Below are 25,829 nucleotides of genomic sequence, written 5' to 3'. Positions count from 1 at the left end.
TCCTGCACACGTCCCACGTGCTGCACCTAGAGAAGAGAAAACCCGCATGCCACAACTAGAGAGAAGACAGTGTGCCACAACTAAAGATCCTGCACACGTCCCACGTGCTGCAACTAAGACCCAACGCAGCCAAAAAATAAATAAATTAATTAATTAATTTAAAATATAAATATTAAAATGAGTTATTTGCAAAAGCATTAGAAATTTTTATTTCTCTTTAATTAAAATTTTAATTTCCCTAGATTTTAAAACTTTATGGAAACAAAGAGAGATCTTTCTTGGCAAGTCAGAAAAAAAAGTATTGTTTTCTTCTTTTTTTAAATGACATAATACAAATATTAATATTTTCTTTAAAAATTAGCCAATATTACAAAATAGATGTAGACTTAATTTTAAAAACAAAGATATATGAAAAGATAAAAGTAATATTTTCAATAGATCCTAATATTTTCAATAGATCCTTAGGATCTATTTTCTTTTAGAAAATGGGTATAAAAGCTAATGTCTTTAAATGTAATAAAAATTTGACATATTTTAAAGTTAATTGGCAATAATATATATTTTCTTTGAAGAATTTTCTGGATATAAATTTCAACAGCTATTTAAACCTAATAGGTATACACTACAACATGAGCACATGTTTTTAATTGTCAAAAGGAGTAATTTTTAATTTAGAAAAACCATTCATCAAGTGACACATTTATTTGGTGCTCAGAATTATACACCTCAGGTAATGTAGCTTTACCATAAAGATAGTATATATATGGGATTAATAGACATGTTTAAATGCAACTGCTCACCTCCTCTTGTAATAGAAATCCATCAAGCTTAGAATCCCAATTGTAAATCAATAACACACATAAATTATCCGACTCTTCCCTTCACTACAAGTGAATCCTTGTATTGTAGCGAAGGAGTCCTTTCCACATTTTAGACCTTCATAAAGTTCATTTAAAGAAACTGTTGCTCCTTTCACCTTGGAGACCTATGGATGAAGTGGCTACATTTGGAAACTAAGCCCTTTAAATTAAATTAGAAATATTTGGGGGTGTTGGGGGAGGGAAGGATTGGGAGCTTGGGGTTAGCAGATGTAAACTAATATATATAGAACGGATAAACAACAAGGTCCTACTGTATAGCATAGGAAATGATAGTCAATATCTTGTGATAAACCATAATGGAAAATAATATGAAAAAGAATATATATATATATACACACACACACATACACATAACTGAATCACTTTGCTGTACAGTAGAAATTAGCACATTGTAAATTAACTATACTTCAATAAAATAAATTAAAAAAAAGAAATAATTGATAGGGTGATGTTCTTGCCTATAAAATGAGAAATAATTCAACGTAAAAAGAGAAAGAATCTTAGAGAATATTAGAAAAGAATTTTAAGAATGCAATATTTTATGTCCCTCACTGTATACACACACATATGCTAACACAGAGACTCTACTGTGTGCTATACATGTGGACTTTCACATGCAATTCATCCAAAGTCACCTGTACCTCTGTAATCCTCATGCCATTTTTATACTCCATTTCTACCAGCCTGAAGTTGAACTCAGTTTATTCAAACTCTTCTACTTAATTAGCTCTTTCCTTTCACAGTTATGCATTAGACATTACTCTTGATCACATACAGTATAAACAAAAATGCTAACTTTGATAAGAAATGGGATTTACAGGTAGCTTAACTAGTAAGGATACCAGGTAGTTTTCAGAATTAAAGAAAAAAACTATAGGAACTGCCAGGACACGTTTTTTCTCACACACTCTTCTACTCCAGCATATAGATCTCCATGTGAAGGTAACATGGTGTTGGCTGCACCAACTGAAACATTGGCAGAAAGAGAAAGCTGCTCTCAGCATCAGTTCCAGGGAAAGGCTCTGTCTGGGATTATTCCAGGTCCATGCCCACCCCTGAATCAACCGTAATTGCCAAAGGGATGGGGTTTGCTCTGTGTCTTAGCTTGAGTTATTCTGCAATAAAAATTGAGATAAATGATTTGCATGGAAGTACCTTATTTGAGGTCCCAGGGATTATTGCAAGGGGGTGGGGAAATAAAAGAAGGAAGAGAGTGGTTTCATGAGAAGGTTATTGCTGTGGACAACCAAGGACCCAGGCTGGTGGAGAGTCTCTTAGAAATCATTTGCCACATAACTCAGAGTTGTCACAGTCAACGAAAAAGCTGGGGTGTGCATCCACAAATCCTCTTTGCTTGTGCATATCTCTGTTGTAAATGGGAAAGCTCTTACTACTTCATACTCTAATGGTTAGTTAAATTATGTGTCTCTTCCTTGAAATTAAAAACCTTGAGGACATGTCATTGCCACTTTTAATTTCTCCAGAACCTATCTCAAGACTTGACACATGGTAGGAAATCCATATGTTTGTTGAATCAGTTAATAGGGAATACAATTTTTAGATTTCTAAAACACTATCAACATGCAGTTGCAAGATTCACATGTGTTGTGTACAGAGCACAGTTTAGAGAAGCAAAAAACATATGTAGTATAAAATAAATTTTGAGCTGTGTAAATTGATTGCACGCTAAATTACCAAAGCTAACACTATAGGGGGACTGAGAATAAACAATATTTGTTTCTAGGAATCATAAAATTATATATGTCTTTCTGTTCACTATTTTTATATTTATTAAAGCACTGAGTTTTTAATCAGATAAATTGTTTAAACAAATAGGATTATTCTCTGTCTACCTATTTTCCAATAGAAAACGTTCAGCGTTCATAGGGAACAAATTAACTCACCTCAGGTCTAATCAGAAGGCAGAAGGATTGCCCTTACTTTCTGTTGCAAAACATGATCACAATAATTCTGGTGTTTTACTACAGTAGCTAATATTGGACCAAATGGATTAGATTGTTGTTTTGCCTACAAGTTTCAGTCACATGAACCAAAATACTTTACCGGCTGAGCAATCGATTTGGCATAAATCAAAGTATTAATTTTTTTTTTTTTTTTTTTTGGCCAAGAGGCTTAGTTCCCTGAACAGGGATAGAACCTGGGCCCTCAAGCAGTGAAAGCACAGAGTCCTAACCACTGAACCGCTAGGGAATTACCAACTTCAAGGTACATTTTAATGTCATTTATAATTTAGTTGTCTAGTATGTAGTTACATTATCACCATAGCTCTGGGATTTTATTTATACTTACATTTAAATTGTGATAAAATTTATAAACTGATTAAAAGCTGTGAACAAAATTTCGGAAATGTGGATGCTCAACTCTCAGACGTTAAGCCTTAACACTATTTTCTCATGAACCTGCCGTATTCTAGTCACTTGACAAACACCAACAACTTAACAAGAGTTCTAGTGCACCTTCCAAATCCTGTCTGTCTAAGATGTTAAGTCTTGGGATTCTTTGTGCTTTACAATTTCAGTACTTTGAAAAATGGAATTTGATCAGAATATTTTCTTTAAGAAATGATATGACGGCTCTGAAATAGAACTTATTTTAAATAACAGCTATAAAATTAAATCACAGAATAGTACTTAAAGTATCCCATAGTCGACCTCTTTTTAATATTCTAAGGTAGTTTTTTAATGTTGCAGACTTTAGCTTTGATCTGCAACAGAGGTTGAAGAATACTAGTAAAGGCAATAGTAAGTAAATATTTTTACAATAGTTATGTTATAAATATGTTTATATAAAAAACATATATATAAAAATATGTTTATATATAAAACATTTATATGTATACTTATATATTTATATATAAATAATATATTAAACATATATAAAATATTACATATTATATACTATATAATATATATTATTATGTAATATATATAATAACATATAATATATATTATGTATTATATAATAATATAACATATAACATAACATATAATATATATTATATATTATAACATATAATATATATTATATTATATATAATAACATATATAACATATTTTATGTTATGTATTATATAACATAATATATATCATATTATATAATTATAATATTATATAATATATGTTACATATTATATAATTATGATATTATGATTTATATTTATATAATATATATTAATATATATTATATGTTATATATAACATATATTATATATTATATAATATATAATAATATAACATTATATAATATATTATATAATATAATAAAGTGTATATAATGAATATATTATATTTTTATATTAATAATATATATCATATTGTTATATATTATAATAATATATTTTTATATATAATAATAAATATATTATACAATTTTATTTAGTAATAATGGAAAATATACTATATATCATATAGTATAATATGTATTATATAATATATTATATCACTATATATTATATATTATAATACATATTATATATAATATTATATATTATAATATAATAATATTGGATTGGCCAAAAACTTCATTCTGTTTTTTCTGTAACATCTTCTATATTATATAATAATTAGTAACATATTATGTTGTATATAATATATCATATAAAATATATATCATATGCATTATATTGATAACATATTTAATATATTAAATATATTATATATCACTACATAATACATAATTTATAATATTACTGTAAATAATATAATATAAATTATAATGATATTTTATGATATTTTTACTATATTATATACTTATTATATATATTATATTATTATATATAATATATAAACTATATTATTATAATATAACATATATCATTATATAATATATGCTATATAATATAACATATTGTTTTTATATCATTATACATTATTTTATATAATATGACATATATTATATAATATATCATAATATTATAATATAATTATATTTATAATTATATATAATATATTATTTATAATATAATTATATTTATAATTCTATAAATATAATATATTATTATAAATATTATAAATTATAATATACAATACATTACATTATATAACATCTATATATATTATATAATATATATTATGTTATATATAATATAACATAGATTATATATTATATAAAATATATAATATGTATTTTATATATAATATGATGTAGTATAATATATATTATATAATATAATATATTGTATTTTAATATATATTAATATATTATATATTAACATATAACATTGTATTATTTTATTATATGTTATATACAATATATATTAAATATTAATATATTCTATATATAAGATAATATACCAAATGATATATAAATGATAATTAATAATATATGTAAAATTATTATATTATTATATTATATACTATTATATGTTATGTATAATATGATATAGTTATATATTTAAAATACATAAATATATGTATAAATATCCATATATATGTTTATATATATAAAACATTTTACCATAGTTATGTTATATTTTTATATATAAACATATATATAGAAATATATATGTTTATATATAGAAAACAAAATAGTTTAGAAATGATGTGCACTTCCAGCAATACTTTATGCTGAATAATAATTAAGAATGAATAAACACAAGATTCACTGTGCCCACCTGTCACTCTACCCAAAGCAGTGCTTTGAAGAGTCATAATCTCTGAAGCTTTATGTAGAATGATGACGTTCCAAGAAAAAAAATGATTTTGCTCACATACTATGGTGCAGTGTAAATTGTCCCCAAGGTATTTTTGTGAGTGCTCTGGAGCTCAGCAATCTTATTACTAGTTTGCTAGGAGATAAGAAGCTTTTATGATATCTCCAAACTTACTTTTTCCTAATCCCCCAACAGGAAATTAATCTTACAAGATTATATACACTTATTAAATGCATTTATGAATTGAAAATGAATTATTAAAATATTATTTGAAAAAACATGCCTATCTTGTAGAAAATTACCTCTGGTGAAAATGGAGGAGGTTTTATTCAAATTGAGGGACTATACCACTGCTCCTCAAGAAACATTTATCTATTACTTATATTCTTAGAATATATTAGTAGCATAGGTAAAGCACCATGGAATAATTCTGTGGAGTAAATTAGCTCTTCCCCTGCTATTGACTATTTTTTCAAAAATTTCACTTTCAATCTTTGTTAAAAAGAAAAGTATTCTATTATCTACTTTATAATTACTGTGTCTTTCATGATGTCGGCACTCCCCTCATGTTTTGTTTTAGCTCTATGTTCCTGCCTCATTCCTGGAAACATTTATTCATATGCTTTATACAACTGTGTTATATGCTCTATAGAGCCCATGTCATTTTTACGAAAATAATTACTAATGGATTTCCAGATTCTAGTTCTAATCCTTCAGAAGGCCCAGAAGTTTCTGCCATTTACACAGGTTTACAGACTTGCCTCTACATATCATTATAGCAGATTACCTTACATCCTCAGGAGATCTTAGAGGATTTGTAAAAACAAAGGGGAATTTACTTTGACTAAGACAATGAATGAACGAATACAGTCTAAATTGGCCTTTTTTGGAAAGAAGAGTAAATGAGCATTGTCCTTATCTTTAAAGGACTCCTATTCTAGTAAAGCCAGTAACAAGGAAAGAGATATGAACACATAAGTAATTATTAGAAAATAAATAGCTGTTTTTTATATTATGTTTATGACACATTCCAGTTATGCCAAAAGTCTACCGTGGTCTAATTTTATGGCAGAAGCATTCCCGCTGAAGATGGTAATAGCTTTTGCATAGCTGGCAATACAGGAGCAGCAAACATTTACTCAGAGCTCCTGCAAATTAACCAGATCTCTTTCAGTTACAACTGAAGAGATCCCAATCAAGCATCTTTAATGATAATAAATTAAGTTATTGTCTGATATGACCCAGGAAGCCAGAAGCAACCTGGCTTCAAGTGTGACTGGGTTCAGGGGCTCCAATGATGTCCTTTGATCTGCCCATTCTCTGTCTCTTACATGGGCTGTCTCTTATTGTACAAAGTAGCCACCAGAGTCACATGATACTAGTTTAGCAATCTAAGCAGAAAGAAGTGATACTCCAGGGGAAAAGATATATCGAAGCATTTGATTACTGTAGATTGAACCTATGCCCATTTCTAACTACTGCTGTTGTTAGGAACACTACATGGAGAAAATTATTCAGGAAAGAAAGACTGTTAACAAAGAATAAGAGAGGATTTCTGAAAGCACTTAGTTTTAAAAAGAACCAAAGCTACAAAGTCTCTCCTTTCCCCCCCATGCTATTCAGGTTAACTTTTTAGATTATTTCCCCAGTATGTTTATATATCTGAGTTTGGAGTCAGATATTCCCCCATATATATATTTTTCTCTCACCCATTCTTAAGAAGACACCAGCCTATAGGGACAAAACAAAACAATGAGATCAAACATTAAAACAAATATAAGCCCTTACCTTCTCTGCAAATGCAATAATGATTTCCATCTACCAAAGTCAAGCATGTCGATTTGTTTTGGCAAGAGTCACTGAGTGGATCGCAGGGGTTATAGTGTTGATGGCAAAATTTTCCAGTATAAAAGGGTGGGCACAGGCACACAAATTGCCCAGGGGTGGAAGATTCATGACAAAGACCTCCATTCATGCATGGGTCAGAGTCGCATTCATTTATTTCTTCACTACAGTTCTGTCCAGTCCATCCAGATGTACATTCACAGCTGAAATGAATATTTAAGAAATATGAACAATACTATTTCAAATTTGTTCTTCACATTTTCAATGTAATGACTACATTGAACGAATGTGTGGCATTTTCTCATTTATAACAAGATTAATAAATTACACATATTTTAAAATATTGTTTGCCTAATTTCCTGAGACAACTTAATGTATGTTACTGCCAAACTGACCTTACTGGCTGATGGAAGATTTAAGAAGCATTTGGTAAATTTCTAACATAGGCCACTGAGACGTATCTGAGAACAACAGTGCTGCCAATTGCAATTTTAGCAACTGTTGAGCTGAAATAACAATTGAGAACATTTCCTCAATTATTTCTTTTATGTGAAATAATTTTCACAGATGGGATCACTGTTTATAAGTCTAAGATGATATTTAATTCAATGTCTTTAACAACGCGTGATTCTTCAAATCATCAGAGTATTTATCACAAGGTGATACTTTATGTTAAGCAGCTGTTTTTGTTTCAGTTTTTGTAAGCTTTAAAAAACATCTATTCTATTAATATTTGAATAATGTAGGAAAATTGATGAGAAAGCAAACCAAAAAGTAAAGCATTTGGATGCTTGTCTGTATATCACAGACTGTAGCTCAGTCTCTCTCAAATATCTCTTGGAAATTTTGATTTCAAAGAGCACTTTAGCCAAACATTTTCCATCAAGCTAGGCTAGTTCTGCTCCTAAGGGCAGGAGGATTCTAACAGTGTAGGAAAAAGGGTTTTCCACATGAAGTATTATTCAAATAAGGTAAATGAACAGATAATAATGAAACCTGCAGACACAGAGTCAATGCGAGTATTGTCGATCTACTGGCTGAATGGACATCAATTTTACACTGAGGACAGTTTCAGCAAGAGAGCAGGTGTCAGTCTGTGAGCAGGTAGAGCCCCAAATTGTGAGTAAATGTACCATCGGCAAGTAGCACATCATGGGACAAGGCACAGGAGGTACTAGAACTGTTTTTAGAAAAAAAGAAAAATTTCGTTGCTGATAGTTTAGATAGTTAACATAACTTTAAAAAAATATTACATTGCTAAAAGATCTAATTTTTTCATGATAAGCAATATCTTGCTTAAAATAGAGAGGAGAGGAGAGGAGGGGAGAGAGAGGGGGAGGAAGGAAGGAAGGAAGCAAGGTAGGAAAGAAAGGAGGGAGGGAGGAAAGAAAGAAAGAAAGAAAGAAAGAAAGAAAGAAAGAAAGAAAGAAAGAAAGAAAGAAAGAAAGAAAGAAAGAGAAAGAAAGAAAGAGAAAGGGAAAGAAAGAACCTCATGTTTAGACCATTCCATATTAATAAATACAGAAGATACCAGTATAGTGAGAGGAGAGAGCTGAATGACTGGCTTGCACCTGTTCATGAAGTTGAATTCTAGATAGATATAGTTGCCATTGAAATGAATACTAAAAGTAATAGGGGGTAAGATGATTAGAGGCATAACTGATTAATAGTATGTCTACTAGTTCAATAAGATTAAATCCAGTCTAAAAAAAAAAAAAAAACAAACAGTGGATTCTACAGCTATTTTTTTTTTTTTTTTAATTTGGTAATGTGCAGAAAGAGATTGCTACCATGCAAATTGAATATTTCTTTGTAAGGTTTGCTTGCATAAGGCAAACTTTACAACTGAAACAATTCATGCCTTTGAAATATAAATATATATTTTGAATATGTTATTTCCCTTAAGAATGAGTAAAAAGAATTGATACTTTCATTTTTCTTTCTAAAAAAATAATGACATTACTTTGGTGACTATCCATCCTAGTTTCCCTAGACAGTCCTGGCTTAGGCCTATTGTTTAATATAATTATTTACAGGGTACTCTTTCACTTACAAAAGTGTCTAAGGTGCTCTTCTGTTCATCTTTGATTATCTCCTATGTTGCTTAATAAAACTGAAAATTTTCCAGAAAAGACAATGCTATCACTTACTTGCTAATCCTGCACACGCCTTCACTTGCTCTAAAATGTGTTTGCCACAACCTTTAAGAATTCATCACATGTACTACCTTGTATTATGAACATTTGCCAGATTTCAAATCCATTGTAAGATCATTCAACATTTTGTGAAATAACATTAAAATTAGGCATAACCAAATCCCAATAAAGTAGCTTCAGTGCATTTATTTACTTGAAATTACTTTTAAGGGGGTGTTGCACAGATATTTGTTTTTCTTGTATTCTTTCATGAGTACGTAATTGCAACTTAATTATTTTAAAAGAGTTCCCTGTGTATAACCTGCAATGCTTAAATATTTAGCATATGCACTGAAGGTTTGTTTTATCTTCTCAAATTACAGGTGGCCAAGATTTCATGTGGTGTCCTTATGAGGATCGAGGCCTTGGTGCCTCAACAGAATTGATGAGGCCAGGCCTATGTTGGTGAATGGATATATTGTAGAAAATAAGGTTCCAAGGAACAAAGTCACTACTAGTAACTAAAAATCAGACTATACATTTATATATTTGAATCTGCTTTTGTACCTGTCAGAGAAGCTAGTCCTTGATGGATGGGAAAATATATTTTATGTGAGAGCTTCAATCTGGTTTCTAGGTATACCATGAAATAATTTAAGGATTCAGTATGATCTGGCAGGATATTTCAAACTCACAGCTAGAGGCAGAGTCTTTATGGATTAAAAAACCAACTAAACAAAAACACACACTCTATGACTTTTCAAATATACAATTTCCAGTAGTAAATATTTGAAAACTAATTTAGTGTGTGCTTAATGGTAGACTAATATATTATAATTTGCTGTCTTTCCTAGAGAGAGAACCAAAAATCCACTGGAATAAGCACATTGGACTCCTTCTAAGTAAGAACAGCATTTCAATTCTTAAATGTTGATTTAAAGTACCAAAGCTAATAATAGAAAATAAAGTGGTGTCATTGTTATGAAATAGGAAAAAAAGAGTATGCATGAAAGAAATAAATTAGCTTAAAAAGTTTTAGTAGATTCCAGCTTCTGAATACTAACCATTCTGCATGCTTACCTTACCATAAATATTGATATCCAGTGACTAAATATTGTTCAGCAATATTTATCTATGTTTTACACAGGTATACCAGCTTTTTAGGCTACAATCTTATAAATACAAGTCTAAAAATATATGTAATTTAAAAGGATCTTTTCGTATAAAAACTAGTTCACTTATTTTTTGTTATAGCTGTTACTTATATGCAAAATAAAATTCCAACCAAAACTAGCAGGTGAAAAAGAAATGATAAGACCGTGAATAATAAAATAGTACTATTACTAGAAAAAGGAAGAAATAAAAAATATGGGCTACTCAACTAAGTCATTCAATCTTTATTTTTTTGCTATATCCATTCACCTGTTTGTTCATTCATTTAATTATAGTATCAGTGGTACCATCAACAAAACTATATTAATAATGAGTCTTAAGATGGTCACTACTGTTGTCTTAACCACTGCAATTATCTTGGAAAAAAATGGGAAAGCATTTAGCTCATTCAGATTGGTAACATTTATTTCAAATAAACTATTTTATTAGTAAACATTAAAGTCAGAAAACAGGATAAAGTCTACTTTGAAGAACAACATGAAAATGTTAAGATGTAAAAACATACGAGTGAGACAGTCTGGGACCTGGGACCCTTTGCTGCAGTGCTTGTACCTGGACAAAAGTCTCCTCAAGCAACAAAATACAAAGAAACTAGAAGCAACTAAAAATAATTGCATTCATGTGCAGTGGGAGCAATTATGAAGAAGAAGATACAAAAAGACCAAAAACTAACTGTCACTCCCGAGGTGTCTGGAGCAAAAGCAGGTACTGTGCATGGCCCTTGCACTGAGTGGTGGGCACATCACCTAAGCCGCCCTTCGGCCCGACCCACAGATCCGCCCCCAACCCTTACTCCATTTAAGTGACTAGCTCGTCCCCCCTCAGGGAGTGAGAAGGACACCTGTTACTTGTTTTTGCCACAGCAGAGTCCCAGTAAAACATTGCCTGGCCTCTTATCAATTTCTATTGATAAAGAGTGCAAGGACCCGAGCTGGTAACAGGAGAAGATTGTTATGGGTGGAATGAATAGAGGGAGCTGGCCTAAAAAGTTACAGCAGGGCAAGGTTGAAAAAAACAGCAACAGCAACGCTGAAACTTTTTTTGCATCCTACCCTAGAAGATATTTAAGCTTTTATTGTTGTTTTTAAGTACCATAGTAACACAATCAGGTCGTTGCAGAGTAGAAGATGGACTAAATTAGGGAGAGGTTGGTAGCGTGAAAATCTTTTAGGAAGCTATTGTTTTATTGCTGATAAAAGATGACAAGATCCTAAACAATGACATTAATAAGGTATACCAGATTTGAAGTAGATTTCTGATGAAGGCTTGAGAACACTTGATTATAAGCTGATGAGGCTGAGTGGGTAATGGGGAGGATTCTGTGGATTTAAACTTCAGTGTTGCAGAGAAAATAGTGCCATCAGGTGAGACTGGGAATGGAGTGATGGGGAGGGAGAGGACAGGGTACTGATGCTTAATACACAGTAACTTAAATTAACTGCATAATTTAAGATGCTGTCTTATGTGCAGTAAGAAATTCCAATAATGGGACTCTGTGGAAAAATCAAGGCTTGGGATAAAAATTCAAGGGCCATTCTAACAAGTATTACTGGGAATAATTTAGCATCAATCAAGTTTAACACTGGCATTTTTTACTAAAACAAGAAGCTAATTTATTAAAAATATAAAATTAACCACTCTGTATTACACGATAGATTATTCAATATTTTATGGAATCTCTGAATGTGAAAGAATAAGCAGGAAAGAATCCTACTAGTTTGATTACCTAACAAGTGCTTGATAAATAGAAAACAAATCTTTTTTTATTTTTTGAGAGTGAAGAGCATATTATTGAGTATATATTCTAAATGAAAGAATTTATGTTTTAATATTAATAGGAAAAGATCTTTTCTATCCAGTCTATCAAGCCTCACTGTATATATACATTATATATATATATATATATATTTTAAAGATATATACTTTATAATTTGCGAAGTATACTATTCTTTATTGTAAATAGAATCTATATGTAATTTATCTATCTATACTGGAAGAATTTTCTATATTTTTTAAGCAATGTACATTTTGATGTAAATGAACTATTTGGATATTTCATTGGTGTAATTCTATTTCAATTATCTATGTTTCCAATATTCTATATGATTTCATCTCCTGTTCTTTGTAAGAAGAAAACTGATCAGTAGTGATTTTTGCAGTTGTTGAATTCAAGGTGTTCTCTAGGCAGGTGAGCAGCCCTGAAAAGCAATACAAGGTTTGTTCAAGATTCACAGCATCCTCATCTCAGGGCAATAAGCTGCAGAGCCAGCCAAACAGAGGCAGGAGCTGCAGTGGGTCAGGTCTCTTGTATACTCACTCAGAACCTGAAGTAATTCTGATGAAACTCATGCTGTATTTGGAAGAAAATCCAAGTTTATACCTTAAATCTGGGACTAGAAAACCAGAGCCAACCATGTTCCTCCCAGACAGTAAGAGCAGTTGAACATTTTTGCCATTGTGATTATAATATGGAAACCATAAGGATGGAACACTTACCACTGAGACAGAAGATCAGATTGTAGTAGGTTTTTAAAGCTACAGTGAGCATAAGAAATTAATCTTGAAAATGACTTTAACAATAATCTGAATAAAATACGTATCAAAAGGCTGACTACAGGACCATCCTGTGAGTTTACCTGTCGATCCAGGAATATGGCTAAGCTATAAACATGAGTAACACAATCACTTACGTGACTCATCTTTAACCATAAACTCAGTTTATATTTAAAATATATATATTTAACATCTTTAAATTTTTGTATTTTACATTTCATTTTTTGCTTTGATGGTATGTGTGTGTATAAACACAGAAAATTGATGGTGTGTCAGTTTTCCTGAGCAATTAATTATTACTTCTGGCCCTTGTTTTTTCCCAAAATAGATCCTTTGGACAAGTCAATGTAAGTCTGCTTTTAAATATAATTTCCTACAAATTCAGATAAATTTATATTTGCACCTTTTTTACTCCTTAAAATTGTACTTAAGTATATGTATGCATGTGCATTCATAATATTTATAAACTATACACACACAACTTGATCAAATTGTATTCAAATAACACTTGAAAAATATATATACGTCTTTTAAATACGGTGTAAGAATAAATAAAAACTCTAATGTAAATAAGTATTTTTTCTTTCAAGTTCAATTTGAGTAGGAGACAGACATGTAGAATACAAAACAGGCTGCAGAGTGTTACTTAAAGGAACTAAAGTACTGAGATATGGAACTTAAACCAATTTATGAATATTTTGCAAAATAATTCCTAAGTACGCAGTATGTCAGAAGTTTTATAGGGAGAAACATTTTAACTCCACATTTAATAAACACCAGACTTTAAGTCTCAGAAGGAAATTGACTGAGCAAGCAAAAGCCATAGCACTTTTGTACGTTTAGAAAAAGTACTATAAGCAAGTAGGAAATGAATAAATCTTTGGTTTGTTGTTGGGACTAGCATTACAATAAATACTATATTTGTTACCATATATATATATATATATATATATATATATATATATATATATATATATATATATAATCTCCAAAAGGAGTAATATGCATCACCAATACATTATCTAAGTACCAATAATACACATTTAGTTCTACACTGTATGCATACAATTCAATTAATTATGAATAGCAGCACATTTTTGCTTAGCCAACGATAAAAATATATGAAAATAAACTTACTTAAGAAGGAAGTTAACAAGTATTTAGACATATAGAAATTATTATGGACCTATTAATATTTTATTAAAATGTAAGATTTAGAACATTTGCTTTTTAAAAAATCTAGAAAGCACCCATATTTATCTATTTTTAATGGAAGTATGAGATTATAAAAAGAAATAAGAGAAACAGAGATGAGGAAGAGAGGAAAAGGGAGAAGGAAGGTGAGGCAGAGAAATCTCTTCCAAGAAATGGCACTCAAGGGCCACCTGTCTCACAGGGGCTATATGGAAAGTATTTATACCTATGATCCTATTTCCTTCTTGGAACTTTGTAGTCAATCTTGGAAGCTTGTAGAAATTGATGGTCCATATTAACTGGAGAAGATATACAAGAATGCTCATGGCAAACACTGGAGAAAGAAATCAGAAGCTAAGAGAAATCAGCATGCTAAACGATGGATGCTATATAAGGTCACACAATGACCATGTTCTGCAGAGGACCCGGACACCATCCTTCTTATTAAAGTGATAAGATATATGGTTTTCAGAAGTGCTCCAGCTTCACTGAGAAGCTTAGTGTTGGCTGTTCCCTGTAGTCCAGGTCTGATTATAGGAGATAATGTTACCAAAATTGGCATCCCATAAGTAATAGGGATGATAGGAAATTTAAAAAGACCAGGTGGTGGTTCGTGACCATCAAAGAAAATAGGGCACAATTATAATTATCACCAAGGTTAGAGAGGCAGTCTGGGGCCCAGATCCTCAGAGAACTATGGAGACAATAGAACACATTTTCTCTCGGGGCAAAGTAGATTGGATGAATCAAGAATGGATAATTAGGAGGCTGAGGGCAGCCCTCCAGCTAAAAATGATGATCCCTTGCCCAGTTTTCAGACCCCAAATTCACTGATTGAAGGAGAGGCTAAGTGCCCAGGAAAAAAATATCCTACAACATGATAGCAAGATATAGTAATGATTCCACCAACAAGACCTATGGCTGTTGACTTTTGTAACTACATTTATGAGAAAGAGTGCCAAACATTTCGAGAATGTTGGACTTGATTTCAATTTGTTATTGACCTCTAGGTTTCTGAAGCTTCATTGCCCTGACGTTAGAATGGGGGCACAAGGAGACAAGGTAATAAAGGCACCTGGTCCAGGTGTAGCTCACAGCGGGTCCCCTGGTTCCAGTTGTCATTTTCCCAGTCCCTGAATATATACTTGAATTGGGCTTACATTTTAGTTGGTAGAACCCTCACATCATTTCTTTGCTTGGGGATTAGAACTATAGAGAATGCAAATTGGAAGTCTTGGAACCTGTCTCCTCATTTAAACTCCCACTCTCCAGGCAGTATCATAAATTAAAAGCAATATAGCACTGTTGGGAAAAAGCAAAGATAGCACCAGCTCTGAGGACAAAAGGAGAGTCCACCATCATTTCTCCACTCTACTCACCAGATTGGTCCCTACAAAAACAAACATCACCTTGGAGACGGCGGAAGACTACTCAAGCTCAACCAAGTAATAGCTTGACTGCTGCTGTTTACCAAATGGGGTACATTTCATCCAGCAGATTAACACTGACTCAGATACACACTATGTGGCCAGGAATGTGGAGAATTTCTATCCCTATCAGGCAGGATGGTCAGAAACAGTGTATATTCATTTGGAACAGAAAACAGTATACATTTAAGGTCTTGCCTCGGCGCTAAGCTATCTTTTCTGTAATAATATAATATAAAGGAGGATAGACTGTCTGGGCTTTCTGCAGACTGTTGTTTTGATCTGATGATGTTACTTATTATTATTATATTAGTGGAACTGAATGAATGGCAAATGGCAAATATGATGAAAGCCTGTTGAAGATGGATGTGCTCTGGGTGGTGAGAGATAAAGCCTATGAAGACTGGGGTCCTGTTACATAAGGGAGGTTGCTAGAGATCCAGTGATCTGGAGCATGCCCACACATACCATCCAAATTAAAGACAGATTATTACATCTTTACCTTGTGCAGTGAAGATAAACTGTTGCATCTTATACAATGCACCACTAAAAAGGAAGTACAACACTTGGTAGGCCTCTGGATTTAATGGCAAAAATACTGCTCTGACCCATTCATCTAGGGCTATAGATGCTAGAGGCTTTGAATGAGTCTCTTTGAATGACGACTTGGCAACATGTTCAGGCTGAAGTGCAAGTAGACTTGCCTGTTGCACCATGAGATTCAACAGGCTCTGTAGTATGAGAGGTGTTAGTGGTACTAGTGATGACAAAAGATATCTTGCAAAGTTTATGGAAAACTCTGATAGGTGAATTATAACATAGACTCTAGGTTTAGAGCAAGATCAGAGAGATTCCAGTTGATGGTAAAGAGAATACAAAATGTATGGGGGAGGGGGGATGAATTATATTGATTATGGTCTATGGACCAGATGCAAGAGTAGGTGTATTAATTCATCCTACTAATCTCTCTCTTATCATTTATCCCAGGAATAAAAGCTAACCAGATTCCTGAAGTAGTATCTTACAGAACTTATAAGAAACAAATATATATATCTGAGGGTGTAAGATATAGTTTCCATTTATCTATCTATCTATCTATCTGTCTATCTTTCTATCATCTATCTATCTATCTTTATAGGGAGGTATGATTGATACACACAAAAATTTTCACATCTTTAATGATGAGTTTTTACATATGCATACACCTGTGATACCATCACCATTATCAAGGTAGTAAACATACCCATCTTCCCCCCAAATTTCCTTGTGTTCTTTTGAGTGTGTGTGTGTGTTTTGTGGTAAGAATACTTAACATAAGATTCATCCTCATGACACATTTTAAAGTGCACAATAACTATATCATTAACTACATGTTCTAGAGGATGCTGTCCAACCTGGGACTGCAGCCTGCATTTCCCTGGCTCCTGGGAGTGTGGGTGGCTGACAGCTATGAGAATTTCCCTCAGTTGGAAAGAGCCATTTCACTCAAAGTCACTTCCCTTTTCTTGGGACAGCTCATACCCAATGATTGCTCAATGCAGGGACATAAATGCCAAGCCCCCGTTCCTCAAAGTGAGACAACTGTACAGGACCATCTCTGCTCTAGAGTGTCCATTGGGATTGGGAGCCTCTGGGTCTTTCCATGGCAGTTCATCCTCTTGCTTCTTCCCAATTCTTCATCTTTTACTCTCCCTCAGCTATTTTATTTTTCAAAAAACCTATTGTGATATAAATGATGTACAAGAACACTGCACATGTATCAAGAGCACTCCACAATAAACCTCCAGCATGGCAATTTCCATCTCAGAGTTTGATCCTATGGAATTTAAACCTGTGATACATTCACCAGGAGTGAATGCCAAATGCTTTCATTTTACTTGTAAAAACACATGCATGAGAGACCACAAATATATGTGTTCAAAGTTCTTCTCTGTTTCATTGTTTACAACGGCAAAAAAATCTAAAGAAATAAATAACATTAAGAAGGCACTGGTTATAGTATCTTAAATAGGCAATTTAAATGATATAGTTTTTTATGTAATAAGGTAGAAAGATACTCATTTTAAATAGTACTATATAACATATAAACTATATAATGCATAAATTTGATTCCAATAGTGTCATAATGTTTGTATATATGTATTTCTGTATATTCAGAAAAATTTAGAAGCTTACAAAGGCAGTAAGGAAAGTGGAATGAAACATACTCAGAGGATTAGATGTTCTGGATTCAAGTTCCTTATTATAGTAGCTTTGTAAACTGGAACAGGTTATTTCTCAGTCTCAGTCCCTAAAAACTGAGACAATAAAATATCTTTCTCAAGTAGAGACTAATTTAGCTACTACCTGTAAATTATTTAGAAAAGTACCTGGATTATAGTGGGTACTTTGATTAAGACCATTATTATTAAATATGGATATATTGAGTATTGGGTTGGGTATGAGATTAAAAATTTTATTTTTTTCTTAATATAATTCTGTACAAGCAAATTTTTCACTTAGCACATGCAATACCCTTAAAATCAAACAATTTTTTTTCAGTGGTTTGCTTTGCCTCCTAATTTCAAGTCCTCCTTTTATTCTGTAGCATGGGTTATCAGCCCATGATTCTTGTTTATTCTTTTATTTGTTCTGTTACATCTTTTACATATAGATATTCATCTATGCATGGTATTTGTCCATAAAAAAGGTGACTGAATTCTCTTTGGACCCCCTCAATGCCTAAGTGATATGATGGAAATTCAATCCTTTTAACATCATTCATTGGAAATCTGATTGATATAGATCTCATTTTTCCTTGGCAGGGCGTCTCTGGGATTGAGTGACAGCCAAGTTGTCATCCATCAGTTGACTTCCTGCTTAGCTTGGCATCATCACCATAGTGATGATGTGGATGTGCTCATCTTTTTTTCTGGTACTTCTGTTCTCTGTGGCAAGAAGAGAGCTGCTGCACAAGAGAGAAACCCCTTTTCCCTCCAGGTTTCTGCTGCAATAAACTTTACACAAATCCTAAGCTTCCCAGAATAGCAACTTCTGAATGCAGCTGACCTACTATAGTGAAAGATATTCTGGCCTCTAGTCCTCAAACACCTAAAATAGAAGATAAGATTAGTGCTTCTCCAGGATCACTACTATTTTTTAATTTTTTGATAAAGAAAATGTATCACTTTATTTTCAGCATTCCTCAGAGTTAAGTATAACTTAAGTACATGACATAAGAGTTTTCTAAAACAAAATGATAATAAAAATTGCAACAACTACTTTCTAGTACTCCCAAATGTAGAAGATTACCAAAAGAACAACAACAACAACAATTCAGTTAAATTCAAAATAAACATATTGAGGTCTTACTTAGTGGAAAACACAGTATTGTATCTTTTGAAGGATGTCAGAAAAGCTAAAATCAGTGTTCTAATACAAAAGAGTTAATGATTTTATCATAACAAGTAAATATAATAGCTATTGTTATAAGTAGAGGCAATAAGAGGCCCAATAATTTCTTATGAAAAAGACGAAACTAGTGTGAGGTCAAAGATTTTGAGACAATTCCATAAAGGAGATGGTGAGAAAAACTGATCTGGAATGAGAGATACAATTTGGACATATGAAGGAATGAAAACAGGGAGGCTTTTGGGAAAACTATAAACAAAGCAAGAGGGTTGGAATAAGCAAGTCAGGACCATAAAGATGTCTATAGTATCAGACATCAAAACTTTGCAGGCTTGGACTTAGCTGTATTGGATTAATAAGGAGTTCCATAAAGCACAGTGTTTTTGTACTTTCAATTTATAAAGAAAATCTGAGTATTATGTTTACATTCCTCCTATATTTAGGCTCTCTTGTCTCTCCTTTTCAATGTACTTTCACCCTAAATATTTGAATGCCCAATGATAACTCTTTTGGATTTAAGGGAGCCAAATCTTGAAGGACATTTGAAGGAATTTAAATATCTATCTTTGATGTTGACTTCCTAAGATTTCTTGAAATAGTACAAATATGAGAAATAAGAGTGCTTATTGAAGGTCCTTTTTCCCAATCTTTTTCAGTTGACTTTCAGGTGATTCAGGCTTTCCCTCTGGATGCCCCAACACAGCTGTTGTCAATGTCTCTGCACTGATCTGTCTTCACGTACATGTCATGTTTGTGATGGTGAACCATAAGGTGTTGATTAATTCCCAAATTTTCACAAGTAAAATACATTATATCCCTGCTGGTGAGTCATTTCCAGAGTAGTATTAACTGGGATTTGAAATCAAGGTCTGGAAGCACATGATTGCATAAAGGAGTGCGTTAGGTAAATGGCTTCTTTCTTTTGTTGTTTCTTCAACTCTAAAGACTCCAATAAGATGTGATGGATGGAAGTATAAAAGTATATTGTTCTAGAATTCATGAAGCTGGGACAGATGGGGTTGAGAGAGGAGGAAAGAAGGAAAGAAATCAAACTATTGGTCTTATATGGTATATCGAACCATGGACAACACTCCCAAGTCTTTCCTGTCTGGGATTCTCTGTGCTTCCTGGGCTTGGGTGGCTATTTCCTTTCCCATGTTAGGGAAATTTTCAACTATAATATCTTCAAATATTTTCTCAGACCCTTTCTTTTTCCCTTCGTCTTCTGGGACCCCTATAATTTGAATGCTACTATGTTTAATGTTGTCCCAGAGGTCTCTCAGATTGTCCTCATTTCTTTTCATTCTTTTTTCTTTATTCTGCTCTGTGACAGTTATTTCCACCATTTTATCTTCCAGCTCACTTATCCATTCTTCTGCCTCAGTTATTCTGCTATTGATTCCTTCTAGTGTATTTTTCATTTCAGTTATTGTGTTGTTTGTTTGTTCTTTAGTTCTTCTAGGTCCTTGTTAAACATTTCTTGTATTTTTTTCTATCTGTGCCTCCATTCTATTTCTGAGATGTTGGATTATCTTCACTATCATTACTCTGAATTCTTTTTCAGGTAGATTGCCTATTTCCTCTTCATTTATTTGGTCTTGTGGGTTTTTACCTTGCTCCTTCATCTGCAACTTATTTTTCTGTTTTTGCATTTTGTCTATCTTACTGTGTTTGAGGCCTCCTTTTTTCAGGCTGCAGGGTCGTTGTTCCTCTTGCTTCTTGTGTCTGCTCCCAGTGGGCGAGATTGGTCCAGTGGTTTGTGTAGGCTTCCTAGTGGAAGGGACTGGTGTCTGCATTCTGATGGGTGGAGCTGGATCTTGTCCTGTAATGGGCAGGGCTGTGTCAGGTGGTGTGTTTTGGGGTGTCTGTGAGCTTAGTACGACTTTAGGTAGCCTGTTTGCTGATGGGTGGGTTTGTGTTCCTGTCCTGCTTGTTGTTTGGCATGAGGCTTCCAGCAGTGGAGCCTGCAGGAAGTTGCATGGGGCTGGGTCTTGGAGTCGAGATGGAGACTTCTGGGAGGGTTCTCCCCAGTTAATATTTCCTGGGGCTGGTAATTCTCTGGTGATCCAGCATCCTGGACTTGGTGCTCCCACTCTAGAAGCTCAGGCCTGACCCTCGGCTGGGAACCAAGACCCCACAAGCTGCACAATGTGGAATAATAAGGAGAGGGAGAAAACAGACTAACAAAACCCAAGACAAATGGTAAAAGCAAAAGCAAACAGACAAAAACAAAAGAAACACACACACATACAAAAACAAAGAAAACAAAAAACAAGAGAACAACCAGACAAATAAAAGAACCCAAAAGCAAAATCAAACAATTAAAAACAAAACTAACAAAAATTAAAAAAGGAAGCAAAGCAAAAGTGGAATGCAAAAAATAAATAAATAAATAAATAAAGATTAAAAACAAAACATAACGAAACAAGGAAAAAACACAGAACACTGAAAGAGTAAAGTAAAAATAGAAAAATAAAAAATACATTAAAACTGAAAAAATAAAAAAAATAATAAAATGGACTTGAGGACACAGGGAGGGGGAAGGGTAAGCTGGGACAAAGTGAGAGAGTGGCATGGACATATATACACTACCAAATGTAAAATAGATAGCTAGTGGGAAGCAGCTGCAAAGCACAGGGAGATCAGCTCAGTGCTTTGTGACCACCTAGAGGGGTGGGATAGGGAGGGTTGGAGGAAGGCAGACGCAAGAGGGAAGAGATATGGGGAAATATGTATATGTATAGCTGATTCACTTTGTTATGAAGCAAAAACTAACAAACACACCATTGTAAAGCAATTATACTTCAATAAAGATGTTTAAAAAATTAAATAAATAAAATAAAATAAAAAACAACAACAGAACAAAACAAAACAAATAATATTTTTCTGGGGTCTCAGCTCTCAGTGTCCTTGCCCCCACTTTGAGTCACAGCCAAACTCTGCCTCCCTAGGAGACCCTCCAATAACTCTAGGTAGGTCTCTGGACCCACTGTGTGAACAGTGGGGGCAGCTCAGACTCTGACCTGGCCCATCTCTCACGTGTACTTGTCCCCATAGACAAGTTTCAGTTTGGGGAACACTCGTTGTCCATTCAGATATTCCATATACACTGGGTTTACCAAGCTGATTGCAGGGATTTAATCTGCAGTGCCCGGAAGTATTTTCATTCCTCTTCCTTGGTTACCCCGCCCCTGGGGCTCGGCTGTGGTTTTAGCCCTACCTCTGCATGTGGGCCACCCACAGGGGTCTGCTCCCAAGGCTGCCCTGGAGCACTCGGGTCTGCCCCAGTGAGGACAGGGTACAGAGGGGACACAGCTCTCGGGTCGTGGGAGCCCCAGTGGCAACAGGTTCATGGGGGTGGAGTTGGCGGCCATGAGAGATCTGGTCCCTCCAGTGAGTAGGTGAGGATCACCACTCTTATGCTGAGAAGATTTTTAGAAGGCAGCCCTGTAGTTTTGTTTGCTGTTTGTTTTTCAGCCTGATCCTTTCACACTATGTCTTGCTTATGTTCCCAATATTTCAGGCAGGAAGATGATGTTACTCCCTGTTGCCAGGACTGATGCAGTCTCCCTTTTCTCTTTTAGTTTGCTGTTCACTTAAAAAGGACATAGGAAGAGTGATTTAGATAATCATGACGAATTTGACATCTTAGTCAGAATTTTCAGTCTACTATGTCATTAATGATTTCATAGAGATGTTTGGTTTTAGTTACGAAAAATTTCAGGTATTTATTAAAGGAAAGTTTATTATTTCTTCACATATGCTTAATAGTAAGGTATTTGACTTCCTATAAAGTGACTCACAGGTTCTCTTCTGTAAAGATTTTGTAGAATGGCACCAATGATTTGATTTCCTTTGGGGATGCCTTCACCAGTGAGTAAAAGTCAAGTCAATCTGACTAATCACAGGAGAATAGTTGTACAGTAGATGCAATAGAGCAAATTTTGACAAATGTGGTATTGAAGCCTGAAAAACTGACCATATCACTCTGCTGAGAGAACACTTTGCCTTTCAGAACTTGCTTGTGAGTAAATAATAATGTGTGTGTTTTGTTTTGAATGCCAGACATGCATAAAATATCAATCAATATTTACTCATTCATTTTGCTACAAATATAAAAGCATACTCTAATTTTGAGTAGTATATTGTTGGGTTTAATTTCTTTCTTCCAGATTTTCTAAAGGAAATGTTTAAAATTTAATAATGCTGACTGTATAAACACTATTTATGTCTATGTCATATCAAGGGTTAAACTTCAGAATACCTAGTAATTTATCAATCCCAGTACAACTAGAAGGTGAAATTGTGAGGTTAGTGAAATTGTGTGGTAGGAGCCCCACCATCTGACTCTCTCTGGAACCCATTCTTCAGTCATTGCAGGTGTTTATGCTGTTGTCCAACTCATCAGCCTGGTTAAGGTCTCGTCCTTTGGAGCTTTCTTGTTGTTCTCTCCCCTCAGATCTCATGTATCTATCCCATTTCCCTAGTAATTTATTCAGTGCCTGACTAATTAATGTGGTATTCTTAAACACGACTAAAATAAAATATTTATCCTTTCCGACACATTTTCACTTTAATAAAATCCTCCAATGTCTCCATTGAAATGTGGTTGCCACATTTGCATTAAAGCCAGTCAATATGTTAATGTTTTTAAGGATAATGGCTGTCTCTATACCAGGTATTATGTCCATTTTAATTGAAATAAACAGATCCTCTAATATTTATGACAATCTCAGTTTACTGTTTTTTCATTTTCTTTATATCTATAAAGTTGTTATTGCTAGAGAACACAAATTTATTGGAATTTTTTAATGCTTGCTTGCTTTTTCTTTTTTTATACATAAATCTATACAACATTTTGAGTCTAATTTAATGTCTTTCATTATATTCATCTGTATTCTCCTAAATTTTAAATATACAACCTGATTTGCCTATGCCAGTCTTTTTATTTGTTTGTTTGTTTGTTTTTGGCTGCATTGGGTCGCCATTGCTGCATGCAGGCTTTCTCTAGTTGTGGTGAGCGGGGGCTACTCTTCATTGTGGTGCTTGGGCTCCTCATTGCAGTGGCCTCTCTGGTTGTGGAGCACAGGCTTTAGGCAAGCGGGCTTCAGTAGTTGTGGTAGGAGGGCCCAGTAGTTGTGGCAGGAGGGCTCAGTAGTTGTGGTGCATGGGCTTAGTTGTTCCTCAGCATGTGGGATCTTCCCAGACCAGGGTTCGAACTCATGTCCCCTGTGTTGGCAGGTGTCTTCTTAACCATTGTGCCACCAGGGAAGTCCCAAAGTCTTTTTATTTTTTATTTCAGATTGTAGATACTGCAATCTAGAACTGGGAAAACCTGGAGATGTCATCAGTTAACCACATAGCACCCATTCTCCCTTGCCTATTTCTTTATATAACTGACTTTATTCAGGAATCTACCCCCTTTTCTGTATTTCATGTGCTAAATGGGAAATTGATGCTGTGCTGTTCCCCATGCCAAGGGTGAGTCTGATTGCTCCAAGACAGTGAATTTCAACTTTGGCTACACTTTAGAATCACCCACTAACTTCTGAAAATTCTGAAGCCCAGACTGCACCCCAGGCCTATTAAATCTGAATCTCTCAGCTTGAGATGCAGGTTTTAGTTCCAGAGTACAGCTTGTTTACTCACCTCCTAAAGTATCTTGTTTAGGAACCCAGGACTAAAGTAATTAGCATTGACATTTGGCATGGACCTTTGACACAATGCAAGTGAATGAGTTGTGACATTTGCTGAGGTCTTGTAAGAAATATGCTTTCTCACTCTAATAAAGCAACCAGAAATGACGCTGTCTCTCTTTCAATGATGCCCTGGGATACACATGTGGAACCAGGATGTTTAACATCACTTTTCCACCATGTACCCAGACCATGGTGCAGCCAAGCGGATCTCAGAGAAATGAGGTCATTTCCTACAGACATGGCTCTTCTTATCTCTGGACTTCTACTTAAATGAGCTGGTGATTTGGTTATCAGTTAAACCAGTTTGAACCATACTTTCATATACTTACAGTTGAATCTATGGCTCTATCTATCTATATCTCTATTTATATCTATAAAATTATATAATTCTGGAAAATAAAAATAATTTTTAAAAACACCTTGAATTTTTATTGTGAAATTTTAATTCATAGTAACATGTTTCATTTGTGTGTGTGTGTGTTTGATCACTAGGTCGAAGAAGACTCATTAAAACTATTTTAATAGTTCAATGAATATAGCAAACATTTTCAGCAACTGGTTCAAATTCTTCAGTTCTTTAAAGGTCACTGATTAAAATATGAGAAGGGGTTGTTTTGCCTGAGGGAATGAAGGTAGGGCTTTAGGACTGAAGTCAACACAATCTGTAGACATAAAAAAATCCATAGATCCACAGTTGAGTATTTACATCTGGTCCCTTCTATTGACATTGCAATGTCTGAAATACGGGCACAAGTCTACAATTCTAAATTTTATTTAGTTTTCTGTCCTATATTTCAGATGCTACAAAGTAAAATATTGATTAAATAAATCTGTCTTTTGACTATTAATCATTTTATTAC

At 33.6% G+C, this 25,829-nt stretch overlaps 1 protein-coding gene across 1 annotated transcript in view; it reads right to left on the bottom strand.

Annotated features, from left to right (window-relative positions):
• EYS (eyes shut homolog) overlaps positions 1–25,829 on the bottom strand; it is a 1,726,005-nt gene that overhangs the window by 1,173,888 nt on the left and 526,288 nt on the right. Inside the window, exon 14 of the mRNA XM_059941649.1 lies at positions 7,342–7,601. Coding sequence (XP_059797632.1) covers positions 7,342–7,601 — 260 coding nt within the window. The remainder of the gene's footprint in view (positions 1–7,341; positions 7,602–25,829) is intronic.

The sequence above is a fragment of the Balaenoptera ricei genome, chromosome 12 (assembly GCF_028023285.1).
Source record: "Balaenoptera ricei isolate mBalRic1 chromosome 12, mBalRic1.hap2, whole genome shotgun sequence".
Taxonomy (NCBI): domain Eukaryota; kingdom Metazoa; phylum Chordata; class Mammalia; order Artiodactyla; family Balaenopteridae; genus Balaenoptera; species Balaenoptera ricei.
Note: the sequence above shows the minus strand (reverse complement) of the source record. Positions and strands in the feature narration are given on the sequence as shown.